This window comes from Oryctolagus cuniculus, chromosome 8, assembly GCF_964237555.1.
Source record: "Oryctolagus cuniculus chromosome 8, mOryCun1.1, whole genome shotgun sequence".
Classification (NCBI taxonomy): Eukaryota; Metazoa; Chordata; class Mammalia; order Lagomorpha; family Leporidae; genus Oryctolagus; species Oryctolagus cuniculus.
Genome location: NC_091439.1, coordinates 97434002 through 97456807, shown reverse-complemented (window position 1 = coordinate 97456807; position 22806 = coordinate 97434002). Strand labels below are relative to the sequence as shown.

General features: G+C 37.4%; 1 protein-coding gene across 1 annotated transcript in view; it reads right to left on the bottom strand.

Annotated features, from left to right (window-relative positions):
• Positions 1–3458: 3458 nt before the first annotated feature.
• Positions 3459–22806, bottom strand: part of TMPRSS11D (transmembrane serine protease 11D) — a 66680-nt gene continuing 47332 nt past the window's right edge. Inside the window, exons 5-10 of the mRNA XM_017347526.3 lie at positions 21775–21932; positions 18191–18229; positions 16379–16556; positions 9560–9819; positions 8244–8386; positions 3459–5037 (exon numbers count right to left, since the gene is read on the bottom strand). Of these exons, the coding sequence (XP_017203015.1) occupies positions 4876–5037; positions 8244–8386; positions 9560–9819; positions 16379–16556; positions 18191–18229; positions 21775–21932 (940 nt within the window). The 3' untranslated portion in view covers positions 3459–4875. The remainder of the gene's footprint in view (positions 5038–8243; positions 8387–9559; positions 9820–16378; positions 16557–18190; positions 18230–21774; positions 21933–22806) is intronic.

The following is a 22806-nucleotide window of genomic DNA, read 5'->3' as shown; positions in this document are numbered from 1 at the left end:
GATTTGTGACCTAGGAGCAACAGTCTATACCATGTAGCCTGGTTATATAGTAGACTGCACTATATAGGCTTATGTAAGTACAAGCAATGATATCTACATAATGGCCTAATGATGTACTTCTTAAAAGGTTTTATCTGTCCCTAAACTACACATGATTGTATCAGTGTGAACTCACACTGTATCTTTGCTTGTTTGTCTCATTTTGAAGGCTTCTGTGTCATGTTTACTTGTATTGAATAAATTGTTATGTTTTCCTTCTGTTGATCTGTCTTATGGCACTTTAATTGTTTGGCCAGCTGAAAAAATTCTCGAGACTGTAGAAGAAAAGTTTTGCCTCTCCTGCAGTTTCAAGTATCTTCTCTTATACTGTTATCTTGCCTTTTTAATCCCATAAATGTTTCTTTTGATAATAAGAATTTCTAGCTTTAATAAAATAAAATAAAATAAAAGTTCTAGTCATTCTAACTTTTTGGCTTTTGTGTCCTACTTTCCTAAATTGTTCTTTTGGACATTTCTACATTTATTTTTCCAGCCGTAGCCCCTCCTTTGAGTTAGAAGTGTTTATTTACAATTGTTGGCCTGATTTCACTGCGTGTCAAATGTAACACATTTGGCCGGCGCCGAGGCTCACTAGGCTAATCCTCCGCCTTGTGGCGCTGGCACACTGGGTTCTAGTCCCGGTCGGGCGCCGCATTCTGTCCTGGTTGCCCCTCTTCCAGGCCAGCTCTCTGCGGTGGCCAGGGAGTGCAGTGGAGGATGGCCCAAGTGCTTGGGCCCTGCACCCCATGGGAGACCAGGAGACGCACCTGGCTCCTGCCATTGGATCAGCGCGGTGCGCCGGCTGTGGCGGCCATTGGATGGTGAACCAATGGCAAAGGAAGACCTTTCTCTCTGTCTCTCTCACTGTCCACTCTGCCTGTCAAAAAAAAAAAAAAAAAAAAAGAGTAACGCATTCAGGAGGACACTCTTGATTCCTCAGTCCCATAAACCCCCTCCCAGATTTTCCCATCTCAGTTTTAGGTCTAAAACTTGTTTTTCCCCTTTTCTTAAGCATCTTATCATATCAACTATAAATTTTCTGTTTTTCTCCCTACAAATATTTCCTGAGCTCAAATGTTTTCACCAACTTCACCGATATCTCCTTAATGAATTTTAATCCTTAATCTTTTCTCTTGGTAACTCCAGTGGTCTGTTGCTTACTCTCCCTTCTACAGTGATCCACTTCTAGTTCTTTCTCTTTGGAGTAACCAGACTAATCTTTAGCAAATGAAAGATTGATTACATGATTCCTCTGAAAGTTTTCCCTCATATTTAGAGTAAATTAGTAATGTTCTGTGACTTCAAGCCTGTTTTGTCATCTAATATAAGTTTTTCCTTGATTAATTTTGCCTCGGACACATTGTCTTGTTACTGTTTACTAAACTCACTCAATTTGTAGACACCTGAAGACTTTGACACTTGCCTTTTCCTTTGCTTAGCCTGCTGTTTCATAAAACTCAGTTTGACCAACCTAAAATAGTGCCTGTCACATGGTTAAGTGCTAAAAACATTATTGATAACTAAAAAGAGAATGGATAGTTGGATGAGTTTTTCAGGAAAAAAATCTTCTTTTATTTTTATTGCACTGGAATTTCATTTCAAGTGCGTTTTTATGAATGGTAGTTGATTAAATAGATGGGTAACTCTGGAAAATACCCTCAATTTAATTCGGTTGTCTTTTTCTCCAAAATGCATTGTTACTTAATTCAAATTCTGATTGATTTGATTTATTTTCATAATTTATTTTATTTTAGCACCAGATTAAACAAATGGACAAACAAATGCCCTCAATACTCTGAAGTTCCTCTATCTTGCAGAAATCTTATCCTTCTGAAAATTATATATGGGTAGCATTTTAGACTCAGAATGGACTTTGATTTATGATTTTTCAAAAATATTTAGTGATTTATTTGAAAGAGTTACAGAGAGAAAGACACACACACTCAGACACACACACAGAGAAAGAAAGAAGAGAGAGAGAGAGAGAGAGAGATTCCATCCACTTACTCACTTCCCAAATGGCTGCAACAGTCAGCACTGGGCCAGACTGAAGCTAGGAGCTATTAGCTTTTTCCAGGTTGCCCACGTGGTTGCAGAGACACAAGTATTTGGGCAATCTTTTTCTGCTTTATCAGGCACATTAGCAAGGAGCTGGACTGGAAGTAGAGCACCTGGGGCTCAAATTGTTGGCCATATGGTATGCTGTAATCACAGTCAGCGGCTTTACCCAATATGCCACGACTCTGGCTCCATGATCTGATATTTAAGTTCAACTGAATGCAGAAATTTTTCAAAACATTTCTGCAGGTGATCATCCAGATTTTGCCTAAAAATCTTCCTGAAAAAGATCTCTTCCTTCACTAGGTAACTGCTTCTTTTGGAAATGAACCACCAGAGATACGGGGGAAATGACCTATTTTCCCCATGGTATATGAATCACACCAAATCTTTAGAAATTGAAAGGACTGGGTATTGAAGTTTGGCATATGTAGTCAGATAAAGAAAAAAAGAATAATCTATTTGGGTCTCTTTGAATCATTTCAAACTTGTCAAAATTGGCAAAAAAGGAAGTGAGCTATAGCCTATGAAAGATTTAGATTTATAATCTGAGAAGACTTTCTCTCCCTTTTCTGTAACCACAGAATAATTATTATAGTTCATGACAAATTGATGCTTTGGAAGAGATTCACTTTTGATTATATTATAGGGTAAATATAGTTCACAGTAGTCTTTTGTGACCCTCTTCCTTCTTTTGTTATCCTGTAATAAATGTCACAGTTTTTTTAAGCACTCCATCCATTATGTTGGATTCTCTCTGGTATTAATAGTTTTCTGAATTAGGGTTGGCTCTGGAAAGTTTCTGTTAGAGTTTCCAAAATGATTTTTGAAGGCATGAAAGGTTACAGACCACCACTCCTCTGAAAATAGTTTTTATTTTCATGAAGTCACTTAGGTTTCTGGAAAATGGAGTCTATTCATATATATTAGAAAAGTTCTTAAATGTTTCTCTGGTTTTCAGATATTTCTTTATACTTTGCTGAATAACTATATTGTTTTCAATAAATAATTGAATTTGCTCTATTTTCTGCTAAGTAAACATTGTTTTATGTAGATTTTTCACAAATATGTCTGTAATGATGTGAGGACACGTGCCTACTCACACAAACACACCCATTCACAGACATTCTGAACTCCCTTGAGGCTTACTCTAAATTGCAAGTCTAATGTTGTCCTCCTAGGGTGCACCCAGGGAGTGCCAAGCTGGACACTTGCCTTAGTTGTAGACTTGATTATAAGGCAGCAGAAAGCACCACACCTTTCGAGTCTAGCTGGCAATTCTCTTACTGGAGAACCAATTACATGAATTGCTTTGGATTGTCCTTGAGAAACTGTAACTTCCATAAATAATTAGTCAGGGGAAAGATTGTTAAAGAGTTTATTTGAAGTCAGGTGTACCAGAGATTTGTTTATACATTTCACAGAGACTTGGATACTCATTTTCTTTAAAAGTAAATGTATTTAATGTAGATCTCATCACAATTTCATATCGGGAAATGCAGGAAATTTTCATCACAATGCCTGGAACTGTTAGGATACTCAGAGGTTGAGATAATTTTGGGATGGCATTGATGATCATGAGTAACCATGCTTGGGTGTACTCAAAGCCCATCAAACTCAGTAACATTGGTGATTCAGACAATATAGATTGCTATGTTTCTAAATTTTAATGGATTTTCTTTAATTTATGCTCTTTGGTGGAGTGTTTGGGTGTGTGTGAGACAAATAGAGATAGATAGTGATAGAAATAGAGAGTTATAGAGAGATAGATAGACATAATAAAGAATCCATCTCTCTCCAAGATAGTTTTATTGACATTAAGCTATTTAATATTTCTCTTTTCAAATAAACTCCTCCTCATCGTTCTTCTTTCACTTTAATTCATTACTTAGCTTTTGCTATTGAGGATTCCTTTTACTTTCAAAACTACCAGTGGTGGAAAGTTGGTAGTCGGAAATTCTTCCTGATGGTCAAATCTTCAGCTTTTAAAATTTCTATTATTTAGTTGTTACAAAGCACTATGTAATTGCAAGTTTCCTGAGAAAGTTATATGTGTATTTTCTCAGCTTCTCTATGGAGGATGGAACTTTAGATAAAAGATCTTTTTGGTAGAAGTCAGCATGAGAACAGTGTTTTTTGGTCTCAGTTGAGGAGTGAACTCGTTTAGCTTTGATCTTAAATTTCTGATATTCATCAGTTCCTGCCAGAGCATGTTTGTACAGGATAAAAAAGATTGCTATGGGACCATACCATGCTTTCATATTGTTAATGTTAGAAATCATATTTCCTATAAATTGTTGGATAGCCAGAAATCTTAAATAAATAGAACTTTTTTTTCTCACCTCACACTGTCCTTTTTGAGTCTTGAATATGGTTCACACTTCTTTGGCAATTTTGTACGCTTTATTGACTTGTCAGCTTCCGGGGGCACCTCCTCAGAGGAGACCCCTCAGGCTGCCCCTACTGAACGCCCTCCAGGGGACTGGTTTCCTCACTACTAGCATTAGCACAACTGTAATACAATTTGTAACTCTGTAACTAGTTAAATCTGTTTTCCCTATCAGCAACAGTATTTTGCAACATTCTTATGTTTTTCTTGAGGAAATATAAAATCCAAATAGTAAAGAGAGATTAAATAGTGTTCGTTAAACCACATGTATGTGACAGGATGTGAAAATAGGACACTTCCTGTTTCTTTTTCAGCGGAGAATTAAAGCTTGGGATTTTTTGACAGGCTCAGTTGCGAACTGGCTTTGCAGCAGAGGTGCATTTATCCAGCTAGATCCCGGTTTGTTCTCTAATCCAGTCACGGTAGGCTGTCACTCGTGTGTACACTCCTGGTTTGTCAGGCAGGCCACACTGATAGCCCCAGCTTACAATGCCCACAACGAACCAAAGCCGGCGCGAGTCTTCTTGTACCAGTGGGCCACCAGAGTCACCCTAGGAAAAACAGATGGACTGATTATTCAAGAGCAAAGACAACCTCGAAGCACTGAGTTTACTTCTATGGCAGTAGAAGTCACATCCATCCTGTCAATAATGTCAGCTATTGCCTTTTGAAATGTTATACTGAATCGTGCAAAACTATGGAAATCCTCCATGTGTACAAGTTGCTTCCTTGACAAGTCTGGGAGGAACATGAGAAGCACATGTCCCAAACTTCCCTGAGGTACTGCCATCCACGTCACCTCCTTCAGGGAACTGTCTCTGACCACCTCTTTTCCTCCTTGCTTTTACCTCCAGTTTTGGGCTCAATTAATTTTTCATTGTGTTCCCACATCCTGTGTCTATCTCTGTCACTGCTTCTTCATTATTTCATGAAAGAATGTTTAGGTGCCTGTTTGAACTTATCCCCACCAGTCAGCTCCTGTCATTGTAGCAGCTGCATGTCTCTGCAACATTCATTGCATTTACAGTCTTGTTCAGTGTTTGTTTTCCCAGCTGTCCTGTAGGGGCCATCAGGGGAGGGAGCACACATGTTCTGGACACTGATGTAGCTTACACTTCTAGCCCACTGAAGATGCTAAAGAAGTATAATTTTTTTAAAAGATTTAATTAATTTATTTGAAAAGCAGAGTGACACAGACACACACACACACACTGAGAGAGAGAGAGAGAGAGAGAGAGGGAGAGAGAGAAAGGGATCTTCATTCATTGGTTCATTCTCTGAATGGCAACGACAGTTGAGATGGGCCATGCTAAAGCCAGGAGCCTGAAACTCATCCAAGTCTACCATGTGGGCAGTATTTGTTGAATGAATGAATTTCTAGAAGTCTCACCTATCCTCCTATCCTTTGGACTCTGCATGGTGCCTGATACATGGTGTACCTTTGGAAAGCATTCATTTGGTGAGTGATTGAGAAGAAATTTATACAGCAGTAAGTAAAATATTCCTTGTGAGATAGTTACAAGCCAATCTACAGCCAACAAATGTTTGTGAATATAATCATCTAGTTTGGGAGGCCAAATTACTGTCTTACACACTATACTATGGGTTAAATCTGTGGGTTCTGGCACTAGATTGCCTGGGTTCAAATCCTCCAGTTACCACGTACATGAACTGCAGTGAGCTATTTAGGAGTTCTCTGTGACTCAATTTCCTCATTAGTAGATAATGTTTTTACGAGTTTAAATGAATTCAATACACAAAACACTTTTGAGTACAGTCAGTACTAATAAAAGTCAGCTATTATTACTAAGTGTGCATCTAGAATAGTTAGCTATTCATTTGACTGCTCTTAGTAGCTAGCTCTTCCACACCTGTGAAATTACCTGTCTAGATGGGGAGAAAAGTCAGTGTGTGAATCACCAACTTGCATGGCGAGTACTGCATGCAACTGATTGACATCTGTCTCCTTTAGATGATGCAGTTCTCAGTATTTCCCCATTGTTGTGTTTCACACCCCCCTTTTCCCATACCAACATTTTTTTTTCCTGTATAATCTGTTATCAGGAATGAGCAGGAAAATGTTAAACTAAGAAGACCAGGTGATTTTTCCTGTACCTGGCAGCTTTGCTTTCTGAATGCAGATATTTGAGCATGTGTCCTTTCTTGTAGACCACAGACTTGCTGAGTACAGGAAATGCCTTGTCGTGCTAGTATAGTGTCTAGTGCATTTAAAGTAATTAGCACAATTTATTTGAATGAATAAAAGTGCAGATGAATGTAGGACTGAACAGAAATGAAGAGATTCTTAAAAGCTCTTATGTGTAGTGCTATTTCTTTTTAGACAAACTACACATTATAATGTTTCAACTGAAAACCAATGAGGTATGCAGTAGAATATATTGGGAGGGTTTTGTTATGAGTTATGGTTTGAGCTGGGCTTGATGGAAAAAAATATATGTATATGAAGAAGGTAAGGGTCATTATAAGGGAGTGAATTTCATCCTTTGAAATTTCATGTATGTCCTTAGGTCAGTTCTAATTCATGTTCTCAGTAGATCTGCAATTGTCTGTGTGAAAGTATGTTGCCTATTCAATGGGTGAATTCTCTGGAAAACTATTATCAAACATGAGAATTTGCTGTTCCTGGGCTAGCAGTAAAAGAGAAGCAGGAAGCAAGCAAGAACTGTTCCTTCTCCCTACAACAGGGACGTCTGCACTTAATGGAACACATGCTTACATGGGTAATTAATGATATTTTGAAAATTGAGAAACAAATCTCCATTTACACACAATTTACAGCTGATCAAAATGTTTAATTTTGGGGAAAGAGCTCATGAATTGAGGTCTGGGCATAAGCCTAAATATTACTTCATAGTCACTTTTCAAAGACTATGAATGCTAAATATGAAGGTCAGTAACATTTGATGGAAAAAATAAATCATATCTTTCTGTCTAAAATTCACTCGGGAAAATGATAGCAGACTGGTTTTTCTTAATTCTAAGATAAAAAATATTTAACTTCTGACACAAAGTAGTTGTTTCTATTACTATATGTGGTTGGATTTCAGACATATGAATAAAATATATTAAAACATATCAATTATGTTCTGATAACATAATTAAAAATCTTAGTATTAAAGTTTTATTATAGTGACATTAAGTGAGAATTTCTTATTTTTGTTTTCTTTTGTATATTTGGTTAAAATTTATATGCTATATGTAAATAGTTATTTATTTTGTTTTCCCCTCCACTTTTGCTATTAAACAATTGTAGGAACTGTTGGAACTCAAATAACAAAATTTTGTATGAATTTTCTACCTTTGGGGTGCTTCAAGTGTTATTTACATCGAAAATTAACTTGTCTATATGACTCTTAGATGAATATTTATTAATTATGTCAATTATAATTTGACACTAATTGTATACTCTTTGGGATAGGAAATGAGGTTCTGATTTAGGAATACAATGTAAAAAAACATGTCCATCATGTCAAATATTTCACATTTTTGGTAATGAAAGCATTTGAAGTTTATTCTCAGCATTTCTGAAATATGTAATACTCTATTATTAATTATATTCATGATACTGTGCAATAGTGTTTTATTTAAGCCTTTGTAGATAAATGTCATAAAAAATTTTGTCTGTAAAATCTAGGTCATAAATTTTGAGAGAATGAGGATTGTGTGCTGTAACAGAATATGACATAGTGAGTGCTTGTCAATTTCTCAGATGATTGCATTGGTACGATTGTCTTACCTGGCATGCGTCCACTCCTCCTTGAGATAATCCTGCACACACCATTGTAGGCAAGACAGCGCCATTGTAACTCGCTGGTGCGTTACATACTTCATTACTTATTATTCTGACCCGTCCTTGCTGTAGATAGGTAACCGTGTTGCCTATTTAGTATAAAAGCAGGAAAAAAAAAAAAAAACTGACTTCAGTGTATGTAGGTTAATGACTCCAAGCTGAATTGGAGGAAGAATAAATGTACTGCAAGAGCTATTTTTGTTTGGCAAGGAAGGCTCCTAAAAATATACATAGGTGTTTCTTCCCAGCCAAGCTTCCCATAGGAGAGAAGGTTAACCCCTTTAGACAGAATAGTTTTTCTTATTTCTTTTTTGTAGTAGTTCTGTGATAGAGAATCTCTTAGTCCATTAGAGAAAACAAATATATATATATATATATATATGTATATCTTAAATCAGCTAATAGCATTTAAGTTATCTACTGATTGACTTTAGATTAGGAAAATACATATTGATTAACATTTAATCTCACAGCAAAAGAGATAGCAGTCTGATTTCAAGCCTAAATAACTAGCAGTGCTCAAAATAGCACTGTTATACTTTTCCACAACTATCACAATTTATATCTGTTATATCAAGTTACCTTGTGGCTAAAGAACACAGTGAAACACTTTGTAGGGTAATTAAAGCTTTGCGTTATTTCTTGGGGAGACAATTTATAACATGAGTAAAATCCCAGTGAAATTGTGGATGCCATCCTTTCATTCCCTGGCTGATATTCTTATTTTCCCCTTTACTTTCATCTTACCTCTTCTTAATTTCTATTTTATTCCTTAATTAAACAAATATGAGCAATGCTTGTGTACACATGGAGCTTCTTGCCAAGGAAGCAGGATTTATTTTACCCCAGAATACCTTAAAAGGTGGTTAATACTTTTAAGGGCTATTAGAGACCTTAGAGAATATAACATCCAAATTCTTTTTGTTCCCTTTCTTTATGGGGAAGCCATTTACATCCTTTAAAAAACATCCTATTAAAAACTCACATTTTTCATCACCTGCCTTTACATTTCCCCATTACTATGTTTGCAAATTCCCCATACTTAGGATAATGCTTTGTTTCCTGAAGAAACTCAGTGCTAGCCAGGGCTTAGGCTGATAGAATGTATAGAATATAGGCTAGGTCTATCTATAGAACTTCTCCAGGTGTTTCCTCAATTTAAAAATTAGAGAATCACACATAACAGGAGAGTTTATTGTTGTTAATTTTTTTTTTTTTTTTTTTTTTTTTTTTTTTTTTTTTTTTTTTACTGAGACACTTACCACCATATTCTAGAGACCCCCATCCTGTTACATAAGCTGAAGAACCAGGTGTAATGTTCTGAGTGGCCTCTGGGAGACACACACTATGGATGTTTCTTGTAAATGTGATAGCTCCTTCAAGTTGCACAGCTGCAATATCATTTTCATGCGTTGCAGATCTATAATTGTTATGGACTAAAATTGTCCTTATTCTCATTCTCTGTCTAGAAACTGCTGTGGAAATACCAAAGGTGGCAGTCCATTGACGAGGATCAGAGTAGCTAAAAAAATATGAAAACATGCTATTTGAAGAGGAAATTTGTGAGCATTTCAAATATTTGGATCTTGTGTTTTCTATCTCCCACCGCTATGTAGGAACTATTTGATCAACATCTCTTTGCTAAATGTCATTACATTATCAGCTATTAAAGGAGTCTAGCTTCTTGTTAGTAGAATCAATAGTAATTCATCTAAAGAAACAGAGAGTTTAGGAAAAAAATCTTGAAGTGATGAATATATTGGTATTTTTCTATGCTAATTTGGATATTCTGGTACTTTGTTGACAGCTAGCATAACATGAATCTTCTCTTTGATTTCTTCCTTTTCTACCTCTCCCATCCGGACAGCTAATAAGTCTAAAATAATGACCATTTTAGCTTTAAATCATTCCTTTCAATCTTGTTTTTTTTTTCCTTTTTTTGTGCCATGAGCCAGAAGTTCCATTTAAATAGTAGTGATGGGATGTCCTTGTATTAATAATGGATGAAAGGTTTTTCTGTTCTAAATGTGATGCCTGTTAAAGTTTTAGTATTTATGAATGTGTGTATGCATATGTATTTATATATGTGTATACACACATATGTATGGAGAGAGTGAAGAGAGAGAGCAGGCACGCAGGAGACAGCATTACCATCAAAACATAGGAAATTAGGCCAGCACCCCAGCTCACTTGGCTAATTCTCCACCTGCAGCACCAGCACCTCGGGTTCTAGTCCTGGTACCCTGGGTTCTAGTCCCGGTTGGGGCGCCGGATTCTTTCCTGGTTGCTCCTCTTCCAGTCCAGCTCTCTGCTGTGGCCCGGGAGTGTAGTGGAGGATGGCTCAGGACCTTGGGCCCTGCACCCGCATGGGAGACCAGGAGGAAGCACCTGGCTCCTGGCTTCGGATCGGCGCAGCACTGGCCACAGCGCGCTGGCCATAGCAGCCATTTGGGGGGTGAACCAACGGAAAAGGAAGACCTTTCTCTCTGTCTCTCTCTCACTGTCTAACTCTGCCTGTCAAAAAAATATAGGAAATTATCTTCGTGATGTAGAGATTGGAATTTTTGGCTAACCTCCCATAACACACACCATAAGGTTAAAAAAGGATGAATTAAATTAAAATTAAGCACACCATAGATTAGGTTACCAGCTGGTTGAGAAACCATGAGAAAATGTTGGCAATGTGTAATATCTATATTTTTCTAGAAAATACACAAAATGTCTATAAACCACCAAAGGGAAGAGAAAATTATTATAAAATAAACAAAGAATGTTAGTAGACAATTTGTAGAAGGGGAATTCCAAACATCTCTGAAATATCTTTGAAGATACCCTGATGGACTAGGAATTGAAAAGGAGAAATTACAACAGTGAGCTACTAATGCATATTTATATGTGTGACAAACATTAAACAGAAGAATAACACAAGTATTGATGAAAAGGGAAATTGGAACTCTAGAATTACTGATGGAGATGTAAACCTCTAGAAAGGATTCTGATACATTTACCAGATGGCATGCACATTTCTGGGTACATATCTCAGAGAAATTCTTGAAAGTTTATAGAAATATGTCTATTTAGATTTCTGTATGTGTATGTGTGTATGAATATGACAACATGTGAGTTCTTCGTAACAGTGTAGCTGGAAGAAGGAAATAAGGTGGGTGCATACTACGGCATTCTATGCAGCAGTGAGCCAAATACAAATTCCCAGGATTGAGTGAAAATAGTAAAAAATGATATGAGACTCATACTCAATGCTACTCTCATAAATAGTATATGCACACAAAAACCAGCACTGTGGGTTTTTAAGGTACATGTATACATATATATTATTTGTTTATTTGTGTTGTGTGAGAGAGAGACAAAGACATACACAGAGAAGGAACGGGAGGTAAGATGGGATGGAGGGAGGGGGACAGAGAAAGAGGGTGAGTAAGCCAGAGAGCTCTGATCTGCAGGTTCACTTCTCAAATGCCTGCAATATTCAGGACAGAGCTAGGCTGAAGCCAGAAGCTGGGAACTCAATCCAGGTGTCCCATGTGGTTGGCTGGAACTCAACTACTTGTGCCATCACTGATGCTTCCCAGGGTCTGTATTTAGCAAGAAACTGGAGTTACAGTCAGTAGCCAGGTATCAAATTTTGGTACTCTGATAATGGGACAAACATTTAACTAGCATCTTAATTGTAAACCAAACACCTGTTCTCAGGCACATGTATATTTAAACACATATTTCAAATTTGAGTATATCGTTAGCATGAGACCTGAAGAAGGCGATAGGAGTGGGATACAGGAACAGCAAGAGAAAAATATAAAATGAGAAACAGACCTCATATAGGCTGATGAAAATAAGACACTATGCTGCTAATACTAACTGATAGAATTAAAAAGGAGAGAATGATCCAACATGGGAAGCAGGATACACAGCAGACTCATAGAATGGCAAGTGTCCTAAACAGCACTCTGGCCTCAGAATCAGACCTTAAGGCATTCAGATCTGGCTGAAGAGCCCATGAGAGTATTCTAGGCATGGAAAGCCAAGACACTGTGGCAAAAAACAAAAAAAACAAAAAACAAAAAAACAAAAAAAACCAAAAACCTAAATGAAAGATCTCTGTGAGTGAGATCCCAGTGGAAAGAACAGGCCATCAAAGAAGGAGGTACCTTTCTCTGAAGAGAGGAGAGAACTTCCACTTTGACTATGACCTTGTCTAAATAAGACGGAGTCGGCAAACTCAAAAGGCTTCCATAGCCTTGGCATCTCATGACAAGAGCCTAGGGTGATTACTGATGCCATAAACAAGAGTGTCAATTTGTTAAGTCAACAACAGGAGTCACTGTGCACTTACTCCTCATGTAGGATCTCTGTCCTTAATGTGTTGTACAATGTGAATTAATGCTATAACTAGTACTCAAACAGTACTTTACACTTTGTGTTTCTGTGTGGGTGCAAACTGTTGAAATTTTTACTTAATATATACTAAACTGATCTTCTGTATATAAAGATAATTGAAAATGAATCTTGATGTGAATGGAAGGGGAGAGGGAGTGGGAGAGGGGAGGGTTGCAGGTGGGAAGGAAGTTATGGGGAGGAAAAGCCACTATAATCCATAAGCTGTAATTTGGAAATTTATATTTGTTAAATAAAAGTTAAAAAAAAATAAGACACTGTGAACTGGAGGGCTGATTAACTTAGCATTGCTTGTAAGGTTGAATAAAACAAAATGCAACCAAATAATTTAAGAGTTTCATGGATCTTAGATAGTTAAGTTAGTGTTATATAAAAAATAAAAAATATATGCTTAGGAAATAATTTTATAGGTATAGGAACTTCTGGAAGTTTGAACTCTAGTTAAAAATTATGAAAAATATTTAAAAAGCAAATGCATGACTTTCACACTCAACTTCTTTTTTTTTTCTGAGTGAATGCATGTTTTTTCCCCCTAGGTGTTTCATTTATTTGTTTTTCTTTCCTTTTTTAAAAAACAATTATAAGAATATGATGATATACCCTTAAAGACATTTTCTCCCTCCCTCTGTCTCATTTTTCCTCTCCTCCCCCTCCCTTTTTTCTTCCTTTCCTTCCTGGTAGCAAATGAGTAAAAGCATGATTATGGAACCAGTTTGATTTACATTTAAATTTTTACCAAGACACATATTAGCAATGTTATTTATGCCCCATTAATTTAACATCTCTGATTCTGGGTTTATTTATGTGTAAAATATGATTGATGGTGTCCTCTCAACTCTACTGTAAATACTAATGAGACAAGTGAAGTATGTCAGGTACAGTGCTTGGCACAAAGCCATCAATAAAGGTAGCTAATACATTCATTAATTATAGTTCAACAAGCCATCACTACATGTCTACTTTGTGTAAGGAACAGTATGAGTCTCTGGAAATAAAAATAAAAATATTTATGGTCTTTATCCTTGAGGAGTTCAGTACACTAGTGGACGAAGCTGATGGAGACAAGAGAACTAACCTAAACCATAAGTAGTACTGTGAAAAACAGATAAGCAAATTTCTGTGGGAACACAAGGGAGAGATAAAAATATCAGGGAAGGCTTCATAGAGGAGGTGACAATTCAATAATTCTTTATATAGGGCAACATCACTTCTGTGGCTCTTAATGTAGGCTGGTAATGCCCTAAACAAATCCTCATTGATGGTTCTCAATGACGGGTAGATCTTGAGTGAGGATGCCAATAAATTGATCACGTAGTCTGTCAGCTCTAATGGCTCAAAAATGGTAATAATTAGAAGGATTTGTGGTGGCAAAATTCAAAGATGTTTCATGGGTTTCTTTTTCTTTCTTTCTTTCTTTTTTTTTAACAGGCAGAGTTAGACAGTGAGAGAGAGAGAGACAGAGAGAAAGGTCTTCCTTTTTCTGTTGGTTCACCCCCTCAAGTGGCCACTATGGCTGGCGTGTTGCAGCCAGCGCGCTGTGCTGATCCGGAGCCAGGAGCCAGGTGCTTTCTCCTGGTCTCCCATGCAGGTGCAGGGCCCAAGGGGACATCCTCCACTGCACTCCTGGGCCACAGCAAAGAGCTGGACTGGAAGAGGAGAAACTGGGACAGAATCCGGCACCCTTGGGTTTCTTTAGTAATTGTTGATGATATTTATAATTTTGGCTTTCATTATATTGTCATCCTTCACTTAGCCTTTGGTGGTTAGGATTAGTGCTTAGAATCCAGTATTATTGATATTGTATTCTTGGTCATCGTAAGGGCCTTCCAAGTCCAAGAATTTGCATTTTTGCTTCCCACACGAAGAGTATGATCAAAATAAATTGGTGCCATCCTTGTACTTAGGTATTTCAGGTGTCAATGAAGGTCAAAATATATTTGTGAATGTTGTTTCTTGTATTATCTATGATACAGCAATAAACTTCTTAGTCTAAATCAGAAAGTGCATAATCCCAACAGTATATTTTATGATAAATTTCAAATTTATTCACTGCCTATAAAATATTGAATTATAAGACAGCCATAAGAAAGACTTAGAATCATTTGGGTTTTCTTAAAACTTTGGTTCAGAAACTGTACACTCATTTTGTTAACCTTTAGTCCCTCTTACTTTAACAAACAGTTTTGTGATAGGCACTGTATTATAAGGTGGTGCCTTCAAACCTGAAAAGCACTTAGAACCTGTGAAGATTTTACAATATTCCAAGAGGAAGAAATGGAGATTTGGAAAGGATATTAATATTTCAGGGGAAGCAGCAGATTGAGCAGGTGAAGAGTGTAGGCAGACTCCAAGGAAAGAGGTAATATTATCCTGGCTAAAGCCAAAATTTTGAAAAATGACTTTGGATTCATTTCACTATGGAAGCTTTCAGTATGTGACAAAGAGGTTGGATTTTGGATGGTGATGGATTATTGAAAGAATCTGAGAAGACAGTGGCTATGGTTGGGGCACACGTGAGTTCAGTATCATCTTTCTGGGTTAACTTCTTGAGTTTAGTACCCAAAAATTGGTGGAGACTAGGATGCTCCAATAATAAGATAGATCAGAAACCAGTAAGGCTTAATCATGCTTATGTCTAAAGTTCTTCTGTTACAAAAAGTATGGCCTTTTCTTTTTACCAGTGGGACTGGTTAATGCAACCTGATCTCCATGGGCAGCTTATCATCCTAGTGTTAGTAATAGTCATTAGTCACGTCCATAAAGAATGCTTGTAAGTTGCCTGAATTCATTTTGTTTATGCTACTTTATATAAATGATCGTTTGCTGTGTATTCTGCCTCCAACTTTAGAATGTACATTCCCTGAAAGTAGGCTAGGGTGGCGTTTTATTTATATTAGTAACTTTTGTAATATACAATACTGTGTTCATCATAGCTATTCAACAGCTTTTTGAGCAAATAACAGTGGCAAGTGGGCAGACTCTAGATCAGCCGTCAGCCTATTTAGCAGCTTCCATGATGTCATATACAAATCTTCCACAACAATTCATTTTTGTTCACACTGAACATATATTTACATTAGTGTACTTACTTCTGTCAATAACACCAAGACACATGAGGTTACTTCAAAAGTTCATGGAAAATGGGATTTAATGATAGGTTTATTTCATTGCAAAATATTTGAAATCTGTTGCATACAGGGGTCTTCAAAAATTTCATGGAAGGTGTTCATAATGAAAAATTGCATGGATCTCAAAAACTATTTTTGCCCCAAAATAGAATTATCTTTTACATTCATTTTTTCAAGAAGTTTTTGAAGTTCTTGCTTAGGTAATAACATTGTCCCTAATTTGGAAAAAAATAGGTATATGGAGATTCAGTAAGTTTCCTAAGATTTCATAGACAGGACTTAAAGGAAACATTCTGTCCTATAAATCTTTTTGTCTTGTCATGACATATGCTGTCATCTCAAGGGGTGAAATATAAGAAAATGAGCAAGCTAAAGGAAAGGGTTTTTACACTCTTGAATAAAAAGAAAAGACCCATTTTTTTTGCAATGGGTTTTTTTCTGACCCCATCGAATTATATTCAGTCCTGGGGGTTTTGGGTGGGATCTTTATGCACTTGTCTGTCCTAACCATTCTCAGATGGTAGCAAGCAGTGGCCTCACCTCCGGAAGCAGTGAGCTGCTGTCAGGATCCACGTGTTACTGATCAAAATGCCTCCACAGTGGTGAGCGTTGTTGAGCTGGAGACTGACTTGCCAGGGCCAGTCTCCCTCCTCAGCCTGGGTGCCTCCAATGATTCTCTCTTCAGACAATGTTATTAGGTCTGGACGGGCCCCACATTCTATTGCGATAAAGAGTAATAACAGCTTTAGCATGGAGAGAACATGGAGATTCATTCACATTTGTGAGATTCTGCAATTTCCCCACCACGGATGACTTTTAAGTCTCTGATGTACTCTTCTCCAGGGTATGTGAGATTTTCCAAAAGTGTGATCATTATATTTTTAGGTTATACTTATGACTGCTATTGCCTATAGACTGATTTTTAGAGAACATTTCTGAGTTTATTTGGCATGTGGACTTCAAATTTTAAAACAGCTTCAGAGTTTTCTAGAATTTCTCATGAGTCGGGGTTAACATAGGTCAGGGTTGGATGTGCCAGCTTAGGCCACAGACTCCTTGGTCTTCTCCATAGCCTTGGTATTCAGAGGGTGATCTGTGGGCTTGCAGCATGTACACCTTGTACACCTCCTGGGAGCTTGTTGGAAATGTTGACTCTCAGTTCCATGCCAGGAAACAAGTCAAGAAGACTCCTTAGTGGTATTGCAGTTCATCATAGAACTGCCAGCCCACCTCCAGAATTGACTGTGCGATCAAAAATACCATTGTAATACAGTTGCTCTAAGGCCACAGAATATTCTGGAATGGGACTGAGGGTTTCTGACACCTAAATGAGGTTTATTTAAATGTCGTAAAAAGCCCATGAACACGCCAAAGGCCAGAGCCAGTATGGGCTGGGATGGACCCTTCACCCAACCCTAAATCCTCTCAACACCTGTTTTCATGATGTTTTTCTCTTGTTTAGAAGTTAGAGGTGATCACTGCCAACACTTTCTATTGGGGGTTTGGCTCTCAAGGAGTGCTCTGCTTCAGTAGGGAACCACCTGAAAGCACAAGCACCCAAGGTATTTTTCTCGCCAGTTCTCCAGGTGGAGGGGTGACCCAACTGCTGCTGAAAATATACAGGCAGTAGTGGTTCCTTTGATTCATCCTCCAAACAAATTCATTTAAGCCTGTTTTCATTCAGAATAAGCATGGGTTAAATTTGTAAGAGCACCCATGGGGTAGCATCTTCTTGTAAAATCACTGAAGTATTGAGGCAGGCCAGCTGTCCAGGTACATTGAACTAATTTCCATCTGCATTTTAGTGGTCACAGAAGTAAACTACTGTATTCCAGGGATTGCGTTGCTGGTAGCCTTGCCTCAGAGTGTGTAGAATGATGACACTGGATAATAGTGATTTTCCCTTCAGATTATAGATCCCAAGCTGACAGGATTTTTTTTTTTTTTTACTATACCTTATGATTAACCTGAAACCACAACTAAGCAAGCCATTCTGGTGGTTAGGAGAAGCCATGTAAGTGGTGTCATCAAACATGGTTTACAAGTCTACAGAAATGCCACCATAGTACCAGGGCAGTAAAAGCTTCGTAAAGCTGTCAGGAAAATTTTCATGAGGCCAATCTTGAGAACAGACTGGGTAGAACTCTGTTGTTACTTCATCCCTTTTTTGGAAAGAGGAAAAACCTTGAGCATCACTCCCTGAACCAGTGGAACCAGCAGAGTCTTGTTTCAATAATCATCACTCAGCATAAAGGCATCAACTTCACAAACACTTCTTGGCAAAAGATGTGAAGGGTAGTACTCAGATGCCTTATATTTTGCCAAACTCTATTTACAAAATCAAATACTTACGTTGGGTGAAGATGGTTTCTGTATCCTGGCCAGTAATCTCTAGAATTTTTAAAACAATGAGAATGAGATCAGTCATATGCTCTGAAAATCATTTCATTTTGATTTCTTAATGAGTAGTATTCAGACAGCCAGAGTCGTGTGGGTTTTCAGATTTCCAGGCTTCTGTTGAAAGCATCTCTGAATCATGGACCATAGAAATCTCTGTGCTTCTCCCAAGTTATTTTTATAAACACTGATTTTTGTGCTCCAATTTCCCACCAGTACCTAAAAGATATCTCGTCTATGGGGCCGGTGCCGTGGCATAGCAGGTAAAGTCGCCTCCTGCAGTGTTGGCATCCCATATGGGCCCTGGTTTGAGTCTTGGCTGCTCTACTTCTGGTCCAGCTCTCTGCGATAGCCTGGGAAAGCAGTAGAGGAGGGCCCAAATCCTTGGGCCCCTGAACCCGTGTGAGAGACCTGGAAGAAGCTCCTGGCTCCCGGCTTTAGATCAGCGCAGCTCCAACCGTTGTGGCCATTTGGGGAGTGAACTAGTGGATGGAAGACTCTCTCTCTCTCATTCTCATTCTCATTCTCATTCTTTCTCTGCCTCTGCCTCTGTAACTCTGCCTTTCAAATAAATAAGTAAATCTTAAAAAAATATATCTCATCTCTCATTCAGTTTTGATGGGAAAACATAAACATGTACATGAGATACAATGTGACGGAGGCTATTATTAGCTATAGATATATACCAGAGTACTTCAAAAAATTCATGGAAAATGGAATTAAAAGATTAGTTTATTTTGGTATAAAGAAGTTTCAAAATCATATATATGAAGGGTCTTCATTAAGTTTGTGAAAAATATATATGAAAAATCTAAACATGGATTTTAAAAACTGCACCAAAAATAAACTTATCCTTTAACTCCATTTTCTTAAAACGTTTTGAAGTATCCTTGTGTGTATATTACTCTACTGATAATAGTCTCAGTGCTGTAGATTTAACAGAAAAATACAGGAGCACTATCATCACATTATTTACAGACAGAAATCAAGGAATCATTCAAATAAATTTAAGCACAAAGTGAAAGAAGAATGGAGAGAGTAACTAATGCTACTTGAGAGAGATTCACAGAAGTTATCTATCTGGAGGAAATAACATTTTCATTGTGTTTTGAAGACCTAACTGGAAATCTTCAGGCACACAGATGGGGGGAAAGGCATTACAAATGGAAGATGTTGTGAGCTCAAATGCATGGAGGTGTAGTATGTTTGTGGGGCAATAAAGTCAGCAAAGCTATTAAGTGTTCCACCTAGGGAAATGGTGGCAGCTCCTGGAAAGGAAACTTACATCAGTGTGAGGTGGTGAAGGTCTGTTTATCCTGATTGAACGTCTGTGTACAGCATGGTTTTCTCTGCGTGTCCAATACTCATCTCAAACAGTGTGACCAAACCTCCTCCAAAATTTGTTCTTCATTTATATTTCCTCCTTTAGAAAATGACATCACTTCCACTAATAGCATGCAGTCTGAAATTGTTTCAGATTCCTCTGTTCATCATTCCTGCATCTTACTGGTCTCCAGGGTCTGTGTCTTTTCACTACCCTTTTAGTTAGTGCCATCCTCCAAATCTTTTTTGCTGCTACTTTATACTTTCAACCACTGAGATTTGTACCATTATAATACCCTTCCAATAAATAACCTGCAAGTAACCTGCTGCCACTCTGGAGCTTTTTCTATTCATCTATCTTCACTTCATCTGACTTATTTTTTTTTCTGAAAATGTAGATGAATGTTGTATCCTTTCATACCTGAAATTTTTTTTTTATTAAAAATCCGTTTTATTTCCTCTAAGATAAACTTCTCAAAACAGGTTATCATGCTCCCTAAAACTAATTTATACGATGTGATTTCCCATCAGAGATTTCACAGTGTTTATATATTACATTTCCTTTGCAAGCATCAGTGGAACAAATTCATCCTTTTTATGGAGGCAGAAAATTAAAAGAGCTGGCTACTGTTCTTCACTCTTTGAATAAGAGTCTTGAGTTTGAATCCTGACTTCCTCATATGCTGACTGTATGACCCTGGGCAATTATCCAATTTTTCTAAGGGGGAACAATAAAAGTATCAATAGGATATGATAGTTGTAAGGATTAAAATGGAGAGGGAATATGTATATAGGCACTTAGAGTTATGTGTTATAAATATTAAGTGCTCGTTAAATAAATTCATTGATGAGAATGATGAGGATGATGACAATACAAATCATTCCAACAAGACTCTCCCTTTATTGTTCTGCCAAAACATCATATTTACTACATGCCCCTTCTTTTCATGCTCTCGGACTCTGGCAATTCTCTCATCTCAAATATGGACATACTACTCGTTTTTCAAAGTCAGAGTCCATTCTCCTTCATGTAGTTTTGCTGAGTGATACCAAACACTCTGGTCTCCTCCTTCCCTGGATTCTTGCAGTAGTTACTGCTTTTGCTTGATCATATGCTATCTTAAGTCAGGTCTGCCTTCTTGATTGCTATCTTGTGTTGATTCATCTTTTGCTTCAAGTACATTATGAGTTTCTGGGAGATGGGTACCATTCTTATGATAGTGTTCTATCTTCACATTGTCTAGTGCAGTGTTTAACAAATATCAGGCCTTTGGGAAGGATTCCTTAATGTATGGGATCAGAGGTAATTAACTGTTTAACAAACTAGTGCATGAGCATCAGCTAGTCAGACAAGACATGGCCAGGCCATACAGTGGGAACTGTGTCTTGGAGTTCTTTGCTCAGCTAAGCATTAGCTCTTTAGTTGCAGGTGGAGGAGCTGGGAGTCCAGGACGGAGGATGGGAATATGTGGAGGATATGAGGGCTAACTCTGTAGGCCTAATACAGTGATTACCAACGAATGGGAAAACATTTGAATATTTTGAAAACCAATATAACCTTGACAGGTACATGCCAGTTCACTGTAAGAACAACCAAAATCACAGTTTATTACGCCAGTAGCACATGACAAAGTTGGAGGAGTGTTCTTTCCTGAGAAATTTCTTTCAGTTACATAACAATTATTTGTTGACTATCAATTGTTTGATAGACATTGAGTGGTAGGACAGAAGAATGAACAAGTCATACCATTTCTCACTTTTTGGAATCTTACAAAGTAGTATGAAGCCAAACAATACAAAAATTACACAAATATTTCCAAATTTTCTATCGGAATAAATGTTAAAAAGGAAAATTAAGAAGTCTGTGAAGTGAGTCATTAATTAAATTGTTCTGTGACCACAAGCATCTACTTACCAATTCAATAGCATATCCAAAAATCAAGTCTCTTACAACAATATCTCTCATGAGGAGTGGTGGAAGGATAACTAATCATGATTTTTTTAGTAGATTTAATTTATTATGCAAATACTAAATTATTATTCAAATCTTAGAATGTTTATATTAGATAGCTACGTATTCTATTTAATTTTTAATGCATTTTCATAAAATTTATTTCCAAAGAAGGACAAGTCAGTCTCTCATTTAACTAACATGTGAATTTTAATTAGTAAGTTTGAAAGATATACTAAAATAAAGTGGTATAAAGGATACTTGCCTGTTACCGTAGTTGAAGGGTTTATTTCCAAGCTTCCAGAGTTATTCAGCATTTGCTGTAAAACATCCTGAACCCTTCTTTTCATTGCATCACCATTGTTGTTTCTACTGACTCGGAATTTCATTACAACATCTGCTATCACACCATTACTATCCTGCCTGTAATTCAAAAGGACATTTTACAAAATAGATAATTATAATACCTTTTATAATACCTATTTATATCCCTGATGAAGCATTTTTGAAAAATTCACCTGAAGAATTTAACTTTACAACAGAATCACATACTAATGTGTGTGTATGTAATATGATATCACAAATTTCATTTTAATGCACAGTATATACTATACCTGCCATATAGTACAGCTGCCTCTGAAGTCAGAATGCCTTAGGGTTTTACTGTGTGACTTTGGGTACTTTATTTTTTTTATTTGACAGTTACAGTTATAGACAGAGAGAAAAGTCTTCCTTCTGTTGGTTCACTCCTCAAATGGCTGCCACGGCCGGCGCTGTGCTGATCTGAAGCCAGGAGCCAGGTGCTTCTTCCTGGTCTCCCATGCAGGTGCAGGGGCCCAAGCACTTGGGCCATCCTCCACTGTCCTCTCGGGCTATAGCAGAGAGCTGGACTGGAAGAGGAGCAACCGGGACTAGAACCTGGAGCCCATATGGGATGCTGGCGCCACAGGCAGAGGATTAACCAAGTGAGCCACGGCACTGGCCCCAAGGGTACTTTATTTAACATTTTTTTTTGTGCACTTCAGAATTTCTTTTTTTTTTTTTTAACTTTTATTTAATGAATATAAATTTCCAAAGTACAGAATATGGATTACAATGGCTTCCCCCCCATAACGTCCCTCCCGCACGCAACCATTCCCTTTCCCACTCCCTCTCCCCTTCCATTCACATCAAGATTCATTTTCGATTCTCTTTATATACAGAAGATCAGTTTAGCATACATTAAGTAAAGATTTCAACAGTTTGCTCCCACACAGAAACATAAAGTGAAAAATACTGTTTGAGTACTAGTTATAGC